The 23,262-nt window shown below is 44.8% G+C and overlaps 1 protein-coding gene across 4 annotated transcripts in view; it reads left to right on the forward strand.

Moving 5' to 3' along the window:
• The window catches only part of CCDC60 (coiled-coil domain containing 60), a 234,963-nt gene that overhangs the window by 131,361 nt on the left and 80,340 nt on the right, over positions 1-23,262 (forward strand). For all 4 annotated transcript variants that reach the window (XM_027124730.1, XM_027124731.1, XM_027124732.1 and 1 more), the window contains one exon: positions 13,115-13,194. In XM_027124730.1, the coding sequence (XP_026980531.1) occupies positions 13,130-13,194 (65 nt within the window). In that variant the 5' untranslated portion in view covers positions 13,115-13,129. The remainder of the gene's footprint in view (positions 1-13,114; positions 13,195-23,262) is intronic.

Below are 23,262 nucleotides of genomic sequence, written 5' to 3' on the forward strand. Positions count from 1 at the left end.
TCTCAGCCCCACTCATGCTCCCGGACCCAGCTCCAAAGACTCAAGAGCTGGGCGTCATCTTCGCTTATAGCCTCGTCGCGCACTCACAGCCCTCTGAAACCCTCCCAGATGTATTTGTTCTTTGGGGGGAGATCAGGGTGCAAACAGTACTGCCATTTGTGTGAAAAGGGAATGCTTGTGGTGGAAAAAGAAGTGTGTGTGTGTGTGTTTATTGAAGTATATAATATCTCTCTGGAAGGATACACAAGAACTTGGTAACACTTAGTCACCTCCAGGGAGGGAAATGAATAGCTTGAGGACAAGGTAGAAATAATACTTTTTAACTATACACGCTCTTATATGTTTTAAAACCATTTGAAAATATTTCCTATTCCACCCCCCCCCCCAAAAAAAACCCACTAAAAAACTGAACTGAAATGAAGTAAAACTCAATGCTTCACTTTCAGTTCATAGTGAGGACCCTCATCTCTAAGCTTATTTTGCTGAAGTGGCTTCTCATGGTTTCTCAGCAGCATTAAAGCTTTAGGCATCTTTCCTCCTGCTTGGGGATGTCAAGAGAACCTTCATTGCCGTCACACTCTACATTTCAATTCCTCATGGTAACTTCCGTTTGAAAAACTGTTCCCGCCACTTTCTGTGTTCAGCTCAGTCTGAAACTGGAGCAGTAACCCCCCAGCCCCACTGGAGGGTAGTTGAATTGCCTGTTTGATTCGTGTCTCCCCCACTAGACCACGAGCTCCTTGAGGGCAGGGATGGTGTCTTGTTCAGCCTCATATCCCCAGCCAGTATCTAACTCCCAGTAGGTATTTAAGAAATATCCGGGCTACACCTGCCCCGCACCCAGCCTCGTAATGTGGCTCATGTAACTTGGTATTGAACAGCACCTTGCGGACAGGATCGTAGAATTCATACCGCAGCAGCCCTGGTCACATGAAGGCTCATCCCGATGTGAGTTCAGGCCTCAGCCAGCTCTTCTGCATCTGGGCTCTTTTCTCTGAACCACTGGCTTAAACTCAGCTCAGCTTCTGCTTCTTACATGGAAAATGAGGTTAGCAGTTATTGAGCAATGTGGGGCTGGGTTTCCTTGACCTCCAGGGGCTTCGCTCGGATTTTGCTAAGATGTTGACTTGGTCCTCTTCCAGGGAAGGAGAAAAGAGCTGAAGCTACGTGGGGACTTAACCCCTTAGCCCAACCCACAGACTCTTTCCACCCGGATATTGACAATATGAAAGGAGATTTTCTTGGGTCGCCACTTGTTTCTTTTCTCCAGGATGAATTGACTGATTTGTCTCATTTTCAAGAAAGGGAGTAAACTGTGGTGTGATCAGCAATAAAGAGCACCCTGTGATCAACTAGAGTGGCCTCTTCTTCCTCCTGTAGCCGAAATCCAGCCTCTGTACCGAATTGAATCTCAGAGGCAGAGTTTGGGGTGAAGTAGAAAAGAATAGCTTTATTGCTTTGCCAGGCAAAGGAGGCCACAGCAGGCTAATGCCCTCAAGACTGTGTGTCCTGACCTGGAGGGGGCAGTGAGGAGTTTTATAGCAGTGGTTCAAAGAGGAGGGTGTGATCAGCTCGTGGACCTTCTTCTGATTGGTTGGTGATGAGGTAACTGGGAGTCAGCATCATCAACCTTCTGATTCCAACTGGTCTACCTGCTTGTGAGCAGCAAGCAGTTAACTTCTTCCACCCAGTGGGGCTTTCAGTACCTGTAAAACAGCTCAAAGATATCGTTATGTGTATCCCTTGAGGGGAGCCATGACCCCCTTGGGGCGGCCAGGGCTGTACTATTGTTTCTTGACGGTTCCTCCCTCCCTTCCCTGATTAGCAGCTGTTTGACCCTGCCCTTGGAATTCAAAGGAGGGTCATGGAGGCTGAATGAAGCCTATTTCCTGTAATCCAGAAACGGGAGACAGAAAGACTTTTATGCCCAGGAACCCCACAGGGTCCTGCAAGGTTTCACTCCTGCTAGCTGGGTGACCTCTGGTACAGGTTATTTAACTAATCTGGGTTTCAGGTTTCTCAACCATAAAATGGGGATAATAATAGTTACAACACTTAACTTTTGGAGTGGTTGTGAAGATCCAGTGAGAAATGGCATGTAAAGTGCCCGGTATGGGAATGGCAGTCACGATGCTGCTTTTCCTTCCTGGGACCATGGCTGACATTGCTACCACAGAACCCTTTTCTGATGAGATTGAACCGCGGGGAGCTACAGGCGGCCACTGCTTCTAATGGGTATATTGAAACTGACGCTGAAGTTGGAACCCATTTGCTATCTCTAGCCTAGCACATTTCCAGACATTAGGGAGGTTCTGGAAATTTAGGCACTGTTATCATCATTAAATAGAAGCACCTTCGGCAAGGTGGTTGTTACATTCTGGGACCCTTTTCCTGAAGCTCCTTCGGGGTGTTGAGTGACAGGCCATCATATGAATTCCCATTGGCTGTTAATGCCCAGCAGCTGGACCGCTGGCCCCTCGTATTTAGTCTTTCAAAAGAGCTGATGAGATTAATGTATTTGATTTAAAAAAAAAAATTTTTTTTTAAACTAGGTGGATAGCACATTTGCTGCTGGCAGGCCAGCTCAATCCCAGGGCTGATGGGGGCTCATTGACGGTGGCAGCCAATTTCCATTTCAATCGAGCAAGGGGAGGGAGGCAGAGAAAGGCAGAGATTGAGAGGAACCAGGACTTGATTGCAAGCTATGGCATTTGGCGCCACCTACCGTTATGTCACTGCATCGCTGCCATTGATGACTATCTTGAAGTTGTTAGCCTTAACCTGCCCTTAATGAGTTTACCTGGCAACATTTTCATAATCTCACTCAAATCTTCATGTTTCTTTTATAATTTATGATTTAACTTTGTCAAAATGCCAGATCCTCATGATGTAGTGACAACAATAGTAACATTTCCTTGGCACATTTGGTTTCAAAGACCTATGCACCCAGTGTGCCTCTTAGTCTTCTGGGTGAGGACCCGGCAGGTGCCAGGTGGGCACTGCTCCACCCGGCCCACCTTGGCGCCCGGCTCAGTACCTTGCCAGGTCCCTCAGAGCACATTTCCCATTCCCAGGGTGCTCGTGCGTAACGTGGATTTCACTGGAGGGTTCACGGAAGAGCAGGAGAGGAAGGTTCCCTTGCATCCCATGGAAGAAAACCAATGACACGGTCCTTTAAACTGGTGCTTTTTCCCTGAATATCGGTTGCCTCCTCCCCACATCAAGGCTCCCTCCTCACCCTCTGTAATACATCACTCTGCCTTTATTAACCGGAACGTTCATCCTCTGTGTGTGCTTCTCTAGTATCCATCTTCACACTCGTCTTCCTTCTCAAGGAGACTGGGTGTGTTAGGCAGAGTTCTTCAGAGAAACAGAACTCATGGGATGTATTTAGGTATAGATACAGATACAGAGATCTATTGTAAGGAATTAGTTCATGTGCTTATGGAGGCTGACAAGTCCCAAAATCTGCAGTTGGGCAAACTGGAGACCCAGGAGAGCTGGTGGTATAGTTCCAAAGGCCTAAGGACCAGGAGAGCTGATGGAGTAAGTTCTAGTCCAAAAGCCTCCAAGCTCAAGACACAGGAAGAGCCGATGTTTCAGCTTGAGTCTGAAGGCTGAAAAAAAAACCTGACGTCCCAGCTGGAAGGCAGTCACGCTAAAGAAGCTCCCTCTCGCTGGGGGCGGTCAGCCTTTTATTCTGTGTAGGCCTTCAGCTGATTGGATGAGGCCCACCCTCATGAGAGAGGGCAATCTGCTCTACTCAGTCTATCAGGTTAAATGTTAAACTCACCCCAAAGCATCCTCACAGAAACACCCAGGATAATGTTTGGCCAAATACCTGCACAGTCCACGGCCCAGTCTAGTTGACACATAAAATTAACAATTGCACCAGCCTTCTAGTATTGACTCTGCCAGCTGACCAGCTATGCGACCTTGAATGGTTTCCTCTTTGCTTCCATTTCTCTTTCTATAAAATGGGTGGTACTTTCAGGATCCACTGCAGCTTTCATGCCAAGGCCAGGATCAACGCAGCAGCCCCCAGTCAATGAGCCGTTTCTGCCGTACGCTTGGAGTCCCATCAATGGGTCAGCTTCACTCAGGAGCTCCCCGTTGCATTGGCCGAGACTTCATGAGACGCCTATTGTGGCCTGAGGCTCTCTCTGCCCAATCTTCCTCTCTCCTTCTTTTCTCTTTCTCACCCTCAGTAAGCCTCTTGTACTCCTGTCTCAGTGCTTGCTTCCCAGAGGCCCCAGATGATGCGTATGTTGACATTTTTTAAGAGTTCAGGTCATTTATTTTGCAGAATGACTATACAGCATGGTGACTGTAGTTCATAGTACTGTATTACATATTTGAAAGTTATGACGAGAGTCCATCTTAAAAGTTCTTATCCAAGAAAAATTTCCTGTAACGATATAAGGGGATGGTGTCAACTAGATTGATGTGGTGAACATTTTCCAGCGTACTCTACAAATATCAAATCATTATGTTGTACACCTGAAACTTAGTATGTCAGTTATATCTCAAAAATAATAAATACTCCCTAAAGGATGCACCTTGCATTTATTGAAGAGAGTCTTTAAAGAATTCAATAGCTCACTTCATATTTTAATTGGAAGGTCTGCGTGTGGATGAGGTCACTAGTTCAGGGTTATCCCTACATAGGTAGGTACCTGCCTTATACCCTTACGACAAAAACATTCACTCTCCCCAAAGGAAAGTGTCTATCACCATCATAAAACCACCAAAGCTTAAATATCAGTACGCAAGCTAAGGTCTCTGGACTCATGTGTACGTCTTCCCGTGGACCCTACCCACTCTCTGCCTCTCCGTTCTTTACAGCTTGTCCATAATGAGTCTAAAATTTGCGAATCGTCTTGCCTGTTCCTCAGTGTTCTCCTCTCCAATGGCCTCCCTTCCCCCGCCTCACCACTTGACAGAGCATGGCCAGCTGACATCTGTATCAGCCCAAGTACGTTTAGCAGGAATTCATTTCCATCTTAATCTGATTCGAGGAAGTAGATCATATTTTAAGAAGTAACAAAGATGGATTTGGAACATTCTTTCATAAAAGACAAGAGAACAGCAGACATTTCAAAGATTGCCTCTGTGGTCTTGACCTTCAACAAAATCATTCTGATTTTCTGCCATATAAAATTTTTTATGACAAAATCTAACAAAACTCAGTGGGCAAGCTTTGGAGGTACTATCTGTAAATTAATAGCTAGCAACTGCTCTCCCTTGTTTAGCCCCCGCTAGTCAAAACGGGGGGCAAAATGCAGTAGTGGTTGAGAGCACATGCTTTTCAACAACAACAGCAGCAGCGAAACCTGATTAAAAACTGGGCAGAGGATCTGAATAGACATTTTTCTAAAGAAGACATACCCTGATGGCCAACAGGTACCTGAAAAGATGCTCAGCATCTCTAAGCATCAGCGAAATGCAAATCAAAGCCACAATGAGATATCACCTCACACGTGTTAGAATGGTTATGATCAAAAAGACAAGAATCGGAGAATGTGGAGAAAAGGGAAACCTTGTGCACTGTTGATGGGACTGTAAATTGGTGCAGGCACCCTGGAAAGCAGTATGGAGTTTCCTCAAAAAGTTAAGAGTATGAGACCCCAATATTCCACTTCAATAGCCAAGATATGGGAACAATCTAAGTGGCTGTTGATGGATGCATGAATGAAGAAGATGTGGTGTATATGTATAATGGGATACTACTCAGCCATAAAAAGGATGAAATCCAGCCATTTGCCACAAGGTGGATGGGCCTTGAAGGTACTGTGCTAAGTGAAGTAAGTCAGAGAAAGACAAATACCGTATGATTTCACTCAAATGCGGAATCCAAAAAAACAAAGCAAACAAAAACAAACACATAAAGAGAACAGATTAGTGGTTACCAGAGGGGAAGGTGCTTGGGGAGGTGGGTAACACAGGTGAAGGGGGTCAACTGTATGGTGATGGATGGCAGTTAGACTTGCAGTGGTGATCACTTTGTAGGGTACACAGATGTTGAATTATAATGCTCCTGTACACCTGAAACTTATAAAAGAGAGAGAGACAAAAAAGAAAACCCTAAAACAAAACATATGTTTTGATGTTACTTGAGTTGATTTCACTTCCAGACTTTGCCACTTAATAGCATGTTGTTTTCTCCTTTCAAAGCCTCAGCTTGCTCCTCTATGGGAAGAATAATAGTGAGGCGAGGACTAAGGAGAATCACGTATTTCAAATGAGAACACACTTAGGATCGTGTACGGCACATAGGTGCACGATAATGTGATCGTAGACACCATTAGGTCCTCTTCACAGGCCCAAAGTTACCCAACACTGAAGTGACAGAATTAGGACTCCACCCTGGGCCTTTCAGACAACAAAACTCTTTACGTTCATTCCTGTCACCTCCCACTTCTCAGCTGTCAGGTTAAACCAAATCACTTCCAAATGCTACTATTTAAACAGTCCCAGTACATGGATATTAAATGTGAGTGTACCTGCCCAAGAACCTTCCCCACCTAAGGCTCCACTGTGAGTCTCTGCTCTCACCTCCCCCTCCAACATTTGTCATCTTTTAACCTGACACATTACCGGATGTCATGTGGCATTTCTCACAGTCCTGCTCTCAAAGACCCATTTACAGATGAGAGAAAGGACACGTGATGTATGTAGAAGGGACAGGGCAGAGAGTTGACCTGGTTTTCCAGGAAACAAAGAATGGAGGCATCACCCACACTCTGCAAAGCAGTGGAAGAACCGAAGGCTCTTAAGACCAATGGCACACCCAAGGAAGCAAAGACAGAATTAAAATCGAGTCTCCCAGGATTGCTTTTATGAAATCCGGCTGGGAGTAGTCACAGACAGTGAAACAAAGGACATCCAAAGAGATGGTGAGGGGATTATACTTGGCTTTTATTTTTTCCTAATTTTAAAATCTTTTCCTGATATCCATTAATTAGTTTCATAACCAGATGATAATCTTAAAAGTAGAGTTGTATTGCAGATGTGTTACTTGGGTACGGAGTCACCTTAATCAGTGTCAGTAGGGAGGAAAGATTTAGCATTAGTTTGTTTATCAACGATAAGGGTCTAAAAAGTGTGAGACTTAGAACACACGAGTTTTGATGCAAGAGGAGGTGGTCTCTGAAGATCTGGAATATACAGTACTTCCTGGGGAGAGAAACTGGGAGAAGTAGGAGGGTTCTGCATTTCCTAGAAACATGGATTTTGATAATGATTTTGAGAGAGAGAGAATGATCCTAATTCTGGATATGCATCTAAGCCATGGCAATTCTGGGAGTGTCAGGTTTAGGATCAAAAGGTAAGGGATTACAAAGTTATCGTGTGCAAAGAGGTCCTTGATTAAAGGGAGAACCAGCTTTATGGTCTAAAAGTAGCTGGTCAGCACCTGGAGACAAGGCATTTGCATAAGCTATAACATGACCGTTGGTTTTGGGCCCTCATTTCCATTTCCCGGTTCCCACAGGGAGCTGATCCTTGCAAACTACATTTCCCAGGCACCCTTGCCAGCTGGCTTCCCGGTAGGTTCGGCCAATAGGAGGTGGAGCAGGAAATTGGGGTGGCAGTGGGGAGAGGGAGGCGGGGAGAGAGAGAGATCAGCATATTTCTCCTCTTCTCTCAGTTTCTGGTGGCATCTCCAACTGAGACTACGTGTCTTCCGTGAGTCCAGCTTCTGCCAGGTGGCCGAATTCTAGGGCTTTTGAAGGCTTCCTCTTCCCTTTGTCCTTCCAGCCCTGGAGGGGGTACACACTTCCTCCTTTTGTTAAATCTCTATAATGTCTTGCCCTCACTTACTTGGCTTTCAGCTCTTCTGACACCTTTGTAACTGCGCCCCTATATCACAGTCCCTCTCTTGAACTATCTTGCATGAGCTCTGACTTCCTGCCTGTACCCCGCCTGATAGAGTGTGTGAAAATACACTTTTTTTTTGGCGGTAGGCGGGCCTCTCACCGTTGTGGCCTCTCCCGTTGCGGAGCACAGGCTCCGGACGCGCAGGCTCAGCGGCCATGGCTCACGGGCCCAGCCGATCCGCGGCATGTGGGATCTTCCCGGACCGGGGCACGAACCCGTGTCCCCTGCATCGGCAGGCGGACTCTCAACCACTGCGCCACCAGGGAAGCCCAAAATATACTTTTTTAAAAAAATTTTTTATTGGAGTATAGTTGATTTACAATGTTGTGTTAGTTTCTGGTGTATAGCAACGTGAATCAGTTATACATACAAGTATACCCATTCTTTTTCAGATTCTTTTCTCACATAGGCCATTACAGAGTACTGAGTAGAGTTCCCTGTGCTGTACAGTAGGTCCTTCTTATTTATCTATTTTATATATAGGCGTGTGTATATATCGGTCCCAATCTCCCAGTTTACCCTCCCCCTGCTTACCCCCCCCCCACCCCGTAACTGTAAGCTTGATTTCTATATCTGTAACTCTATTTCTGTTTTGTAGATAAGTTCCTTTGTGCCCAAAATATACTTTTAAATTACATCATTCAGACCAACACTAAAAACTTACATTTTGCTTATGTTGATAGAGTTAGTCAGAATTGCTTTACAGATATGAAAATCACTATTCTTATTATTAGACGGTATAAGTAAATTATTTTAAAATCAGAAAAAAAATAACCAAAATAAAAAATTATTATTTACCTACAATTCAAACCTGAGATAACAATTTGTTATATTTACTTCCAACTTGTTATATTATTACATATATACCTTGCCATATGTCAATATTTTAAAACATAATTTATATCAGTTTATATACATTTTTTAGGAATGTCTATAAATTTTTATGAATATATATCTTAAAATTTTCTATGATCTAAGTTCTTTATATTTGTGACATGCATTTTCCCTTGAAATTATACTCCTTTCCAAATCAGTGAGTGTACATCTGCAGCGACATTAAAGAGTAGCACCAAATTCAAATCATCATGTACCATTGTCTGGATAGACCACAATTTATTGCCCCAAAGCCTGTTGCTGGACATTTAGATGTTTTTCACTGTTACTCACACTGCTGTGGTAGATATCCTTGTGGATAAATCTTTTCATCCTTGCTGCATAATCTCCTTGGATAGAAGCAGATTTGCTAGAGGAAAAGAATATGTATTTTTAAGCCTTGTCATACATAGGGTGAAACTTTCCTTCAGAAAGGTTGTAGAGATAGTGATTCTTGGATGCTCCGTAAACTTTTCATTGTGCTCAGATCAAAGTGTGTTCGTAAATATCCTGACAACGGGCGCTCCCTCATTCAATGCCAGTTTTTACCAGTGGCTTATTTCAATTGTCATTAAACAATGGTCACAATGAAAATGGTTTCCTGAGAATTCATTGAAATGCTGCCATAATTTCAGCACTTGTGGAGTGGATCTTCTCCTGCTAAAGTCTTATGTCAAGTTGAGGACACAATTTGGCTTTGCTGCTATAAGTTGTTCAGCACCAATCCCAGTCTATACAAACTCACTCTTTTACGATAGTGTGAATCCCTGGTGCACGGGCAACTATCATTAGGTGAGATTTCAGGGGAAATGCTTGAAATTTAGACAGTATCATAGTTGCTTCATGAAGGGGGTGAAACCTGAGACATTTGGGAGAGTGATGGGTACACAACTGACATCAAGCAGCATTTCAGTCATGGATTTTCAAATTATAGCAAGGAAATTTGAGTATGTTTATTTTGTCTTTGTTCGTAAGTGTTTTCATCACAACATCTCTGAAGAAAGTTGCTTTGGTTCTCAAAGAAGGAATTAATTGGCTGCTCAAAAAAAAAAAAAAGAGGCATTAAAAAGAGACAACCTTGATTTCAAATGTTTAATCTCAACATGGCCCATCTCATCGCTTTCACTGCAAAATGCACCAGCATAGGGGTCATCTGATCTTAATCCCCAAGAGGGGGAAGAGAACTGTTGCTGCCTTGACACACTCAAGGGAGGAAGCTGTTTCAGAGAGAAATCTTGTGGTTGTAAGGAAAAGGAAAGCCAATTCAAACTGATTGAAATAATAAAGGAAATGTTCGTGAAAAGTCCAGGTTCTACTGAAACTTGTTCAGTTCAACAAGGTACCGCGGGACGAGTTTTTCTCTGACTGTCCTCTCCGCCTTCCCCCTTATCTTCTTCAGCTGGAGGGTGGCTCCCTCTTAGGCACAAAATGGCTGCCAGCAACCCTCACAGGTGTCTGCTTCTCTGTTCATAGTCTATGAGGAAAGAGAACTTCTTTGCCTATGGTTCCTTAGATCTAGGAATCGTGCTTTTTAGAAGCCCCTGGCAAAAGTCTGCTTGTATCTCATTAGCCCAAATTGTGTCACATGACCATCCCTCAGCCAGTCACTGTGATGAGAGGTGGGCTCTGCTGTTTGGCTTCAGCCATTTAGGACCACCCTGTTGCTGATACCATAAGTATTTTCTGAGGGGTAGGAAGTCTAACCAGGGAACCAACCAGTATCAAGAGGGAGGGAGAAGGGATACTGGGAGCGTGAGAAAAGCCAGTGTCCATTATGCAGAAGTTTTAAAAAGTACTCCCAGAGATCCTTATATGCCTCCTTGGAGGACTGTCCCTCCACCCACTTCACCATCCCTCAGGATGAAAACTGATAGATTTGCCATCAATTTTCAGCCAGGGGGTTGAAACACCCTGGTGTATTGGGATAAGCTTGATAATATTACCTACAAGTCATTCCTAGTGACAGCTAAAGAGATAAAGTTTATAAATGATTTTATTGTTTCATGTCTAGCTGAGCTCATTCAAGGCTATCCCAGGTGCTTTTCTGGTATTCCGTATGCTTTATTTAGTGAACAAGATGGGATACTCTGGGATCTTGCCGTAGATTCTCCACCTCTAACCCGAGCTGCTTGGTACAGGATACATACTGGGTGACCCAGGAGAAAAGTGGCTGAGAATCAGGCAGGCTAGTAACAGTCCCTTCCCTGCACCCCAGACCCCACTCTCTATCCTCACCACCCCACTACAGACATCATTCAATTTTTAAAAAAAATTTTATGGGAGTAGAGTTGATTTACCATGTTGTGTTAGCTTCTGCCTTATAGCAAAGTGAATCAGTTATGCATACACGTATATCCACTCTTTTTTAGATTTTCTTCCAATATAAGCCATTACAGAGTACTGAGTAGAGTTCCCTGTGCTACACAGTAGGCTCTTATTGTTTATCTATTTTATATATAGTAGTGTGTATATGTCAGTCCCAAGCTCCCAGTTTATCCCTTCTCCCACCCCCACCTTCCCCCCGGTAACCATAAGTTTGTGTTCTACATCCGTGGCTCTATTTCTGTTTTGTAAATAAGTTCATTCGTACCATTTTTCTTAGATTCCACATATAAGCGATAGCTATGATAATTGTCTTTCTCTGTCTGACTTACCACACTCAGTATGACAATCTCCAGATCCATCCAGACATCACTCAGCTTTGATCCAGCTACATCCCCTGCCTTCCACAGTCCACTCAAAAGGCACCACAGCCCCATTTCATTTTCAGAGAAAGTGGGTGATGATGGCTGCTGAGAAAACACCACACCTCCTCCCACACGTCCGTATTCCTATGATTTCTGTTAGTGAGTAGCTGAACTGTCCTCACTGTGCCGTGAGAACACACGCTCAGTACAGTGCCACCGATCGGCCATGGTCGAATTTCACTTGCCACTTATTTTTTAAAAATCTTTTCTTTTTGTTTATTACATAACTGATTCATATTTACTGCAGAGCAATGGGAAAGTCACGTAAGCTAAGAAAAAGTAATAAAATCTGCTATAATCCCACCCCCGTAGAGAATCACTGCATGGTGGGGGGGGGAGCTTATCATATCTTTTGATATGTATATATTCAAAGAGATCATTTTTCAAAACCAAAGAATCATGCAATACCTATTACTTTGTGACATGTCTTCTCCCTCAGAGAACTCCTCCAGCACCTCTAGGCTTAGATCATTATATTGTCGTTGCATTTAATTGCTGCATCGCATTCTGTCGTTTAGAGGCACCGTGATTATTGAACCTGTCTTCTCTTGTGAACTTGTGATTTCCAAGAGTTTGCTGTCACAAGCAGCATCTTAGCAGTTTTGTTGATATGAACCTCTGTGCCTGTGCGGCGACGTTCCCATAGGATGCTTGACAGAAGAAGCATCATTAGACCAAGGGCAAGCCTGCTTTTGCAACAGTTAGTATGCATTGAGGAAGTGCCCTTCAGAAAAGTCATTACAATGTGTTCTCCCACAGTTTCATTTGAGAGCATCCATTTTCCCATAATTTCTTGTCATTTCCTTTCATTTAAAAAAAAAAACCAATATTGCAGGAATTAATTTCACGACACGATAATCCAGATAATAGTCTTGCTATTGTTCACCAAATTGGTAGCTGAGAAAAGTGACTTTTATATTCCAGTGTAGTTAATTTAACTCTCTTCTTTATATTGACCTGATAGCCACCTCTGAGTAATAAATTTAAGTCTTGTGAGGTTTCCCTGATGGCTAAGAAAGGCAAATGAATAGAGAAGAGGGAAAGAAGAACCCATGAACAATTACCTGGATAATTCACTCCTAAAATCCTGCTAGGGGAGCAGTGAGGGCGGGGGAAAAGTACATTGCATCTTTATATTGACGGAATTCAAGCTCTCTAAATCAGCTACCTGTGCCACTTTACAACAATGATTATCAACATTTAATTTTTTGCTTTACTTTGAGTCTAATGCTCATGATAGAAGCTTCCATTTTTCAGATGCTTGCCATGAGTCAGGAATTTAGCGATTAATTTAATCATCACAACAAAGTAGGAATTATTCCCCTGTTCTTCTGCTAAAGAAATTAGGGCCCAGAGATGTTGAGTAATTTGTCCAAGGTCACGCAGGCGGTCACCAGACAGAATGAGGATCAGAGTTCAGGTTCGTCCGTCTCCAAAGCCCTTGCTGTCGCCAGTGTGCCACAAGGCCTCTCTCTTGGTGGAAAAAAGGACGCTGTGCTGCCTAAGGACCCCTCCAAGCTGATCAGACATCTCACATGAATGCATGAGCCTCCTGCGGCCTGGCTCCGCTTGGAACAGTTGTACTAACACTTCTTTCACTTCTTGACTTCCCTCAGGTCCCAGACAAACCAATGAGGAGCATCAAGTATATGCAGAAGGATATAATAAACCTCAAGAAAGACCTTACACGAAGCCGGTGAGTGAGCCCTGCACCGAATGACCCACAGACAGCCCGACAGGGACAAGCAGGCTATGGGGTGATGCCTGTGAGTGTCTGCCGAGTCTCAGTGCCCCTCAACGCTGAACATTAAGCAGGAGATTTGCAGGAGGGTAGCCCTGTAAGGGCTGGGGATGGGACCCATTTCTTGGTTGGACCCTTCAGGGAGTACCTGCTCCAGACCGACCTACCCATTCTTGCTCAGGGCAGTCCCATGCCTAGAATTCCCTCTGCTTTCCTTTCTTGGACTGAATCCAGCTCAAGAGAGTTCCCTTATGCTCCAGAAGACTCTTCTCTTTTTACTGCACGTCCACAGTGTGGTAGCCGAGAGTCAGATCGACTTGGTCTCAAATACTGGTCCTGCGACCTGCCAGCTGGCGACACTGGAAGAGTTACTTAACCTCCCTGAGTCTCTGTTTCCTTAACTGTAAAGTGAATATAGTATGAGGTTGTTAGAAGGACTGGGTGAAATAATGCACAGAAGTGCCATAGCCTTGAAGACAATGCCATTCATATCTTTTTCCACCCCATCAGTTCCTTCCTCCATAGAGTGATAGCGTGAGCAAACTGAGGTCTAGGACCATATTTTTTTCATCTCTTGGCGTGAGGTGGGATTTCTCTCTCCTCAAGGTGGGGTTATAAATGGGGCTTTTGGCCGAGCAACTGAAGGCGGAGTAAGAGATGGAGATTCTTTTAACACAGAACACGTAAGAGACACGCTAAGCAGGGGTGATACAGGCAGCACGGAGGGTCTGCTTATCTCACGAGCCAGACCCTGGTAAGAATCACAGCAAGATGCTTCCTTCCTCACCTCCATGGTCTGGAAGCTCTTCCTTCACTGCGCACCTGCATCTCCTCCCCACACAGCTTTGACGGAACGGATGACAGCCCAAGAAGAGGCAGAAAGGTGTGGGCTTTTGAAACGGGGGAGAAGGAAAGGGATGAAGGAGGCTAAGGGGGGCATCAGGATAGGACCCCAGAGAAGAATATTTCCCCACCGACCACAGGAAGGGTGGCTGCACCGGCTCTGAGAGGGGCTCTGGACACCTAGTGTCCAGCAGAAACATAATGTGAGCTGTTCATGTAATTTAAATTCTTTCAGTAGCCACACTAAAAAAAAAAAGTGGGAAAAAAACAAACAAGTGAAAGTAATTCTAATAATATATTTTATTTAGCCAAATAGATCTGAAGTATTGTCCTTTGACATGGAATCAGTATAAAAAGGTATTGAGATACTTGATAGTCTGTTTTGAACATGTGATGAAAAATGGTGAATGGTGAAAATCCACAGTGTATGTCGCACTTAGAACATATATCAGTTTAGACCAACCACATTTCAAGTGCTCAGTAGTTGTTACAGTTTAGACCAACCACATTTCAAGTGCTCAGTAGTTGTTACAGTTTAGACCAACCACATTTCAAGTGCTCAGTAGTTGTTACAGTTTAGACCAACCACATTTCAAGTGCTCAGTAGTTGTTACAGATTGAATTGTGTCCCCCCCAAATCCGTATGTCAAAGCCCCAACCCTCAACGTGATTGTATTTGCAGAGAGGGCCACTGAAGAGGTAATTAAGGTTAAGTGGGGTCCGAAAGGTGGGACCTAATCCAATAGGACTGGTGTTCTCATAAGAAGAGGAAAGGATGCCAGGAATGTGCACACACAGAGAAAGGGCCAGGTAAGGACACAGCTAGAAGATGCCATCTGCAAGCCAAGAAGAGACACCTTGATCTTGGGCTTCTTGCCTCCAGAACTAGGAGAAAATAAATGTCTGTTGTTTAGACCACCCATTCTGTCATGACAGCCGCCATCAGACTAACATAATAGTCAACATTGGAATAATCCTGCAGAGAATGTCCCCAGCCCAAGGGGGGATGATGGGGCTCAGAGCAGAGCTCAGAGGTGGCATGTGAACTTGTCCCTGAAAATCAACAGATGATCCCCACAGGGACCCCTCTGTTAGTTGTGGACACATTGGCCTCTACAGTGTTTGAACCCAGGTTAGAGGGCTTTTGAGGCTGATGCCTTGGGAACTTGGGAGCCCCAGGGACTGGGGAGAGGTAGTGTCAGGAGGCCAGAGTTACCTGAGTGGGGCAACATCTGGGCAGGCAGCAAAGAAAGAGGGTTGCACAGCTGAGGGTGCGCCTCCCAGCGGGGATTTGTACTCTGCTGCGCAGTCATGCCTGAAGGACATTCCAGGTTTCAGAGGGAATGTTCCAGGCTTCAGAAGAAATGGTACAGCAGGGAAGTTGCATCAGAGGTGAGGTTCCATCTGTATGTCATGGGCACCAATCAGAACAGACACTGGCCGTACACAGCCATTATGACCATGTCAGTTCTTACCAGCTGAGTGTTGCCAGCCTGGAGGTCGATGATTCTAATCAGGCTTCAATACATAGCAGAATCTCTAGAGCCTAGGAAATGAGCGTTTCCATGATAATTTATTACTGTAGACTGAGAGCTGATAACTGCAAGTACCAACACATGCCTTGATCTATGTAGGTTCCAGATACCAAGACTCAACCCAGTCCAGGGAGGGCAACAAGCAGTGGTGAGCCAGCTTGTAACCAGAACTGATTCGCTAAATTTCCAGGAAATTTGACAGCCAATTATTAAACGCAGCTATTGTTAAAAATTAACTTATATAAACTTACAGTTAAATACATTATATTAAAACAAAGGTGATAAATACTCGCAACTCACCATTTCTTTTTTTTTCTTCTTCTTCTTACAAGGAGAGCAATATTTGCCCTTTTCCTCCTTGCATGGACCTTGTAAGGACCCAGTAAGATGGATAAAAGTACTCTGGGAAACATTAACAAATTCAGGGTATTACTTAAATACTTCTCACTTTCCCCTTGAGTCTTACTTTGCCACAGTTTAAGCCTCCTTTGTTCCTATAGCACTGACTTTGGCATTTCATGGCATTTCTGTCAGGAGGCTCACAGCCCTCCAGCCACCCTCCTGCTCCTGCCACTAGCTCGCAGCTCTGTTCAATCTGCAGCACTGATTGTTAGGTCTGAAGAGATTCCCTGGTCCACACAGACTCAGGTTAGTCTCTTCCTTTACTTCCTTAGTAACCTGCTACATCCCTATAGACATGTGGTTCTCAATTGCGGGTGATTCTCTTCCCTTCCCCCCTTCCCATGAGGAGACATTTGGCAATGTCTGGAGTCATTTTTGTTTATCATTATTGGTGGGATGGTTAGGGATGCTGGTCACCAATTCCAGTTTCTCCCACATCAGTCTATTCTCTGACACCAGCTGAGTGTCCTATCATTCAACTCAATTCTGATGCTGTCTACCCCAGAGGTGGTATCAGATTCCAAAGGTTAAGGGCACAGTCCCACAAGACTCCCCTCCACTTCAGATGACAATTTCAGGCCTAGGTTGTTACTCATGCTTCTGACCCACTGGCTATAAATCAGAGGTTCCCACAACCCCTTCTGTGGGTTTAATTTGCTAGAGTGGCTCACAGAACTCAGGAAACCTGTATAATCACTAGATTACCAGTTTATTACAAAGGATGTTGAAGGATATGAATCAACAGTCAGATGAAGAGATATGTAGGGTGAGGTCCCGAACAAAGGAGCTTCTGTTCTCATGGAGTTTAGGGCCTGGGAAGGTGGCGGGTGGAAGTGTTTGGGTTCCCCAACACTCTAGCTTCTAATGAAAATATCAGTTGCGTAAAGGGAGTTCCAAGTGTCTTCTTACTTTATTCCTTCTTCAGCTCTCCACCTGTATTCTCCTCTCCCCATGAAAATTATGAAGATGTTTATATACTTAAAAGATGTTTAAGATTTGAGCTGAAAAATCCAAATTGATGGTGGACTCATCAGCAAAGAGAAACTGGGATTCATTCTCCAGTAAGTTCTAGATTGGCAGTGGACAGACATGGGTTCTGGTCCAGGCTTTGCCTCTAAATAGCTGGGTTTCTTTCGACAAGTCTTAGAATTGTAGAGCCTTTGTGTTGGAATGGAATTAGGGGTCATTTAGTCCAACCTTCTTCTTTTTTTTTTTTTTTTTAACATCTTTATTGGAGTATAATTGCTTTACAATGGTGTGTTAGTTTCTGCTTCATAACAAAGTGAATCAGTTATACATATACATATGTTCCCATATCTCTTCCCTCTTGCGTCTCCCTCCCTCCCACCCTCCCTATCCCACCCCTCCAGTTGGTCTGGTCACAAAGCACCGAGCTGATCTCCCTGTGCTATGCGGCTGCTTCCCACTAGCTATCTACCTTACGTTTGGTAGTGTATACATGTCCATGCCTCTCTCTCGCTTTGTCACATCTTACCCTTCCCCCTCCCCATATCTTCAAGTCCATTTTCTAGTAGGTCTGTGTCTTTATTCCCGTCTTACCCCTAGGTTCTTCATGACATTTTTTTTTCTTAAATTCCATATATATGTGTTAGCATACGGTATTTGTCTTTCTCTTTCTGACTTACTTCACTCTGTATGACAGACTCTAGGTCTATCCAGCTCATTACAAATAGCTCAATTTCGTTTCTTTTTATGGCTGAGTAATATTCCACTGTATATATGTGCCACATCTTATTTATCCATTCATCTGATGACAGACACTTAGGTTGTTTCCATCTCCGGGCTATTGTAAATAGAACTGCAATGAACATTTTGGTACATGACTCTTTTTGAATTATGGTTTTCTCAGGGTATATGCCCAGTAGTGGGATTGCTGGGTCATATGGTAGTTCTCTTTGTAGTTTTTGAAGGAACCTCCATACTGTTCTCCATAGTGGCTGTACCAAATCACATTCCCACCAGCAGTGCAGGAGGGTTCCCTTTTCTCCACACCCTCTCCAGCATTTATTGTTTCTAGATTTTTTGATGATGGCCGTTCTGACTGGTGTGAGATGATATCTCATTGTAGTTTTGATTTGCATTTCTCTAATGATTAATGATGTTGGCAACTCATCATTTCTTAATGATTTCATGCATTTTACTGCTAGCTATGCAGTTGAGGTTATTTCTGGTTATAGTATCTGTGTGGTGGAAATACTGTATGATGGGGGCTACTGCAAATCTCCTTCCAGCTCCACATTCACTGACATCATATTGGTAGGTCAAAATCAGCTACAGTGGGAATACTTAGGTGCAGAAATCAGCAAAAGGTACAAATCAGGGCTTACTTGTCCCTCCAGAGAGGTGGTTGTTAAACATTCACCAGCACTCTGGGGACATGCCCCAAAATGACCAAGGTAGAAATTTCCACTAATCTAGAGGGGTTCAGTAGAGGGGTGATGAAAAGGTGATAAAGACAGTGGCTTTTCTGCCATCCTCGAGTTGGCACGCTGAGTCTGTCCTTTGTGCCAGACACATTTACCATGGCTAGAGTTTAACATCCTCATCAGACAGGCTCGGCTTGTCCAAGTGCTGGACGTGAAGGACAACGTGGAAAGGGCCAGACAGAAAAGCCACAAGAAAGAAAGCAAGAAACGACAGTGAAACTTTCTATTTGGCCACACGCCTGGATCCCACTGACATTTAAGGAACCAGAGATTCCCCTTCAGAAGGAACACCTGTTTTCCAGGGGAAATCACCCCTCCAAGAGATGCACACCCCTTGCCCCATCACCCAGTATTAAATGAGGTGAATTGTTAACAAAGAAGATATTGTCTTTTCCACTTACTGTTTTTAAAATCTGCTTTACCTCCTGTTGGAATCTAGCCCAAAACACCAAAAGGAGGTGTTAGAATGAGCCAAACACCTTGACTATCTCCTAGATTTTTATTTAATACTTCAGCCCCCTTATAATTCAATTGCACCATCCCTGGTTTCATGGCCAATTTAACATGATGCTAAAAAGAATAAAAATCATGGGCTTCCCTGGTGGTGCAGTGGTTGAGAGTCCACCTGCCGATGCAGGGGACACGGGTTCGTGCCCCAGTCTGAGAAGATCCCACATGCCGCGGAGCGGCTGGGCCCGTGAGCCATGGCTGCTGAGCCTGTGCGTGCGGAGCCTGTGCTCCGCAATGGGAGAGGCCGCAACAGTGAGAGGCCCGCGTACCGCAAAAAAAAAAAAAAAAAAAAAAAATCTAACAGCTTTCCTCCTCGCCTCTTCCGCCAGATGTTCGGTGGCACTAAGCAGCACACTGTGCACTCATTTCCCAAATTTCTCCGAGCAGGAGTTGACAACTGGGGCTTCTGTGTGTGCCCAGTTCTTGGTTGACTCTTGAAATCAATGACATGTTTTCCTCCAAAGCTGCCGGTACTTTTTATTGCACGTGGGTTTTTTTGTTTGTTTTTTGTTTTTTTAAGGAAAATAGACATCTCTGCAATGAAAACAACTGAAATGTTGAACCTGAAGCTATGATATACCCGTGGCAAAGTTTAGTTATGTACTGGCAACTGCAAATAAGCAGTGATAAATTAGCCCCCTCTCCCAGCAGATCCCAGCAGGGTACAGACCATGCACCTGTTTCCAAGGTCTGAGACTTTGCTTTCCAGCTGCATTTGGTAGACTGCTGAAGCAGGGCAGTGAGAAATGACAAAGGTGGAATTTTGGCAAAGGAAGAAGCTTTTTCTTTTGTATGAAGTTAGACACTTCTTCTTGGTCCCTCCTTAGTTTTTCTGCGCTCATTCACTTTCTTCAACAAATATTTATTGACTACCAGGAATCACCAGGTATACACCAGGCATCATTGTATATATTGGAGACACGGCAGTGCACGAAGTAGACAAAATTCCTGTCCTCAGTGAATAAGAGACAGTGATGTGCATTAAAATGGGGCAAAGACAAGTTCGCAAGTAAACAGGATTGGGGCAGGGGACGTTGGCTATATCCTATGAAGAATATAAAGCAAGGCGATGTACAGGCATAGCTCGTTTTACTGCGCTTCACAGATACTGCGTCTTTTACAAATTGAAAGTGTGTGGCAAGTCTGTCGGCACCATTTTCCCAACAGCGTTTGCTCGCTTTGTATCTCTGCGTCACGTTTTGGTAATTCTTGCAATATTTCAGACTCCCCCCCCACTTTTTTTTTTTTTTTTTTTTTGGCGATACATGGGCCTCTCACCGTTGCGGCCCCTCCCACCGCGGAGCACAGGCTCTGGACGCGCAGGCTCAGCGGCCATGGCTCACGGGCCCAGCCGCTCCGTGGTATGTGGGATCTTCCTGGACCGGGGCACGAACCTGTGTCCCCTGCATCGGCAGGCGGACTCTCAGCCACTGCGCCACCAGGGAAGCCCCCCATTTTTCCTATATGTGGATGGTGATCTGTGATCAGTGATCTTTGATGTGACTCTTGCAAAAGATTAGGACCCACTGAAGGCTCAGAGGATGGTTAGCCTTCTTTAGCAGTAAAGTATTTTTTAGTTAAGATATGTACATTGGGGCTTCCCTGGTGGCGCAGTGGTTGAGAGTCCGCCTTCCGATGCAGGGGACACAGGTTCGTGCCCCGGTCCGGGAAGATCACACATGCTGTGGAGCGGCTGGGCCCGTGAGCCATGGCCGCTGAGCCTGCGCGTCCTGAGCCTGTGCTCCGCAACGGGAGAGGCCACAACAGTGAGAGGCCCGGGTACCCCAAAAACAAAAACAAAAACAAAAACAAAACAGAGTGGTCAGAGGGAGCGGTTTTGTAAAGGGGGACATGGGCAGACGCCTGAACAGTGATGGCTAAACAGAGTATTTCAGAGGACAACAGATGGACGAGTGCCAAAGCTGGGACAAACCAGAAACTCTGGAGAAGCAGAAAGAAGGCCAGCGTGGCTGGACCAGAGTAAGGGAGATGGGCACAGGCTGGAGCCCACAGGGCCTCAGGCCTCACAGGCCGTGACGAAAAGTTTGGGTTTTAGTCTAAGTGCAATGAGAACCCGTTGGAGGGTTCTGAACAAGAGAAGGATATGATCTGATCTTTAAAAGAACATTCCATCGGCTACATAGGGACCAGTAGAAAGGCTGTGGTAAGAGATGTCGATGGCTTGGATCAGGCAAATAGCAGTGAATTGGAGAGAAGTGGGTGGATTCGGCATCTGTTTGGAGGCACAGGATGAGATCAGATGTGGGAGACAAGGGAGAAGGCGGGATCAACATGTTTTTATCTCTTCCGCCCTATATCCTCACTGGGATGTAAGATGTCTCCTAACCTAGAAAATACCATGTCCACTGTCATGGTCCCCAAGTATTTAGTGATGGAATGAATTAATTCTGTTGGCCATCCCTGGAACTTAGAAGTTAAAAATAAAGGGGAAGCCCTGTACATTAACTTAGAGAAAGTGAGTGAGGGAGATGGCTTACATATAAATCTGTGGGATAAACCAGTTGATTAGATGGCTGGGCCGTTGCTGTCTCCATCAGGCTGGTCTCCCTCTTCCACTGCCTTCAAGCTGGAGTGTCCACTCTGCCTTATTGGGGAATGGCCTGTGGCTGGGAGGAGAAGGTGTTAATGTTGTCCTGCAACAGGGTCAGTCTGTCCTGGGAATCCCCAGGGTCTAGCTCAGTTCTTAGCATAGAGAAGCCACTCAATAAATATTTGCTAAAGTTTATATTTGCATCGTATCTTAAAAATCTTCCCTGAGACAGGCAGGAAAGTTCCTTTTGTTCCATTTCTCAGATGAGAAAACTGAGACTCAGCGAAGTTCAGAGATTTACTTGCAGTCATTGTATCCGTTAGCTATCACCACATAATAAGTCACCTCAAAATGTCAGTGACTTAAAGCAGTCACATATATTAGTGCTTATGAGTCTATAATTCAGTTGGGAGGTTCTCTGATCTCAGCTGGTCTCCCTTGAGTGTCTGTCCTCATCTGAGGGTTAGGGAGGTGACTTTGCTGATCTTGGCTGGGCTGTCTCCTATGGTTTGGAAGGTAACCAGCCATAGGGGGGTCTAGGATGGCCTTGGCCCTAACAACATGGTGTCTCATTCTCAAGCAGGTCAGTTAGGCCTGTTCTCACCATAGCAGGATTCTGAGAGAGAATGGGAGTGTGTGAAGCCCCTGAAGATTTATGCTAAGAACTGGCAAAACATCACTTCCACCGTATTCTTGTGACCACAGCAAGTCACACATCCAGCCCAGATTACAGGTGGGGGAGGGGCTTCCCTGGTGGCACAGTGGTTAAGAATCCGCCTGCCAGTGCAGGGGGCATGGGTTTGAGCCCTGGTCCAGGAAGATCCCATGGGCGGAGCAACTAAGCCCATGGGCCACAACTACTGAGCCTGCGTTCTAGAGCCCATGAGCCACAACTACTGAAGCCCGTGTGCCTAGAGCCCGTGCTCCACAACAAGAGAAGCCACTGCAATGAGAAGCCTGCACACTGCAATGAAGAGTAGCCCCCGCTTGCCACAAAGAGAAAGACTGTGCGCAGCAACAAAGACCCCAAGCAGCCCAAAATAAATAAATAAATAAATTTATTTTTTTTTAAAAAAAGGTGGGGGAATAGACTCCACTTCTTGATGGGAAGATCTGCAAAGTCTCCTTGCAAAAGGGTGGAGATTTGGGGTCATTTTTTTCAGTCGACCACAGTCAGATGGCCAATTCTGAGCTAGCCTTTGAGACATGAGCTAGTTTCCCAAAAGTTAATTTGTACAAATCAGAGTCTCCCTCTTGGGAATGTAAAGTGGAAGGCACGTCAAGAATCAAGCAGGTAGCAGTGAGGGGAGAAGCTACAAGACTCTGAGGAAGGGGGACCAGAGAGGCGTGGAGAGCTGTAGGGAACCAGGGCGTGAGGGGCAAAGAGAGGGAAGATAAAGGAGCTGAGTGGGAAGTTAGAGGAGAAGACAGCAGCCTAAGGAAGCCCGACGTCATGTCAAGACTCAACCTGAAGACTTTCAGATCCTGCTACTGAGGTCCCTGAAGCTCTTTTCGGAGAAAATCTCCAATTCTTCTTTGAGTTCCTCATCTTGGATTCCCACAAGAGTTTTCAAACCCTTTATCACCCCTATATGTACCCTTACAATAAACCCCTCTTGAGTGGAATAGCTTGGCAATCAAGGACCCCGATGACTAAAATGACTTCTTAATCTGTAAAGACAGAGGAATCCAGAGGAAATGGGACACTTTTATCATCCCACTCCGTTGCTGGGCT

This window comes from Aethalodelphis obliquidens, unplaced genomic scaffold, assembly GCF_003676395.1.
Source record: "Aethalodelphis obliquidens isolate GAN/ISIS:26980383/991018 unplaced genomic scaffold, ASM367639v1 scaffold28, whole genome shotgun sequence".
Taxonomy (NCBI): Eukaryota; Metazoa; Chordata; class Mammalia; order Artiodactyla; family Delphinidae; genus Aethalodelphis; species Aethalodelphis obliquidens.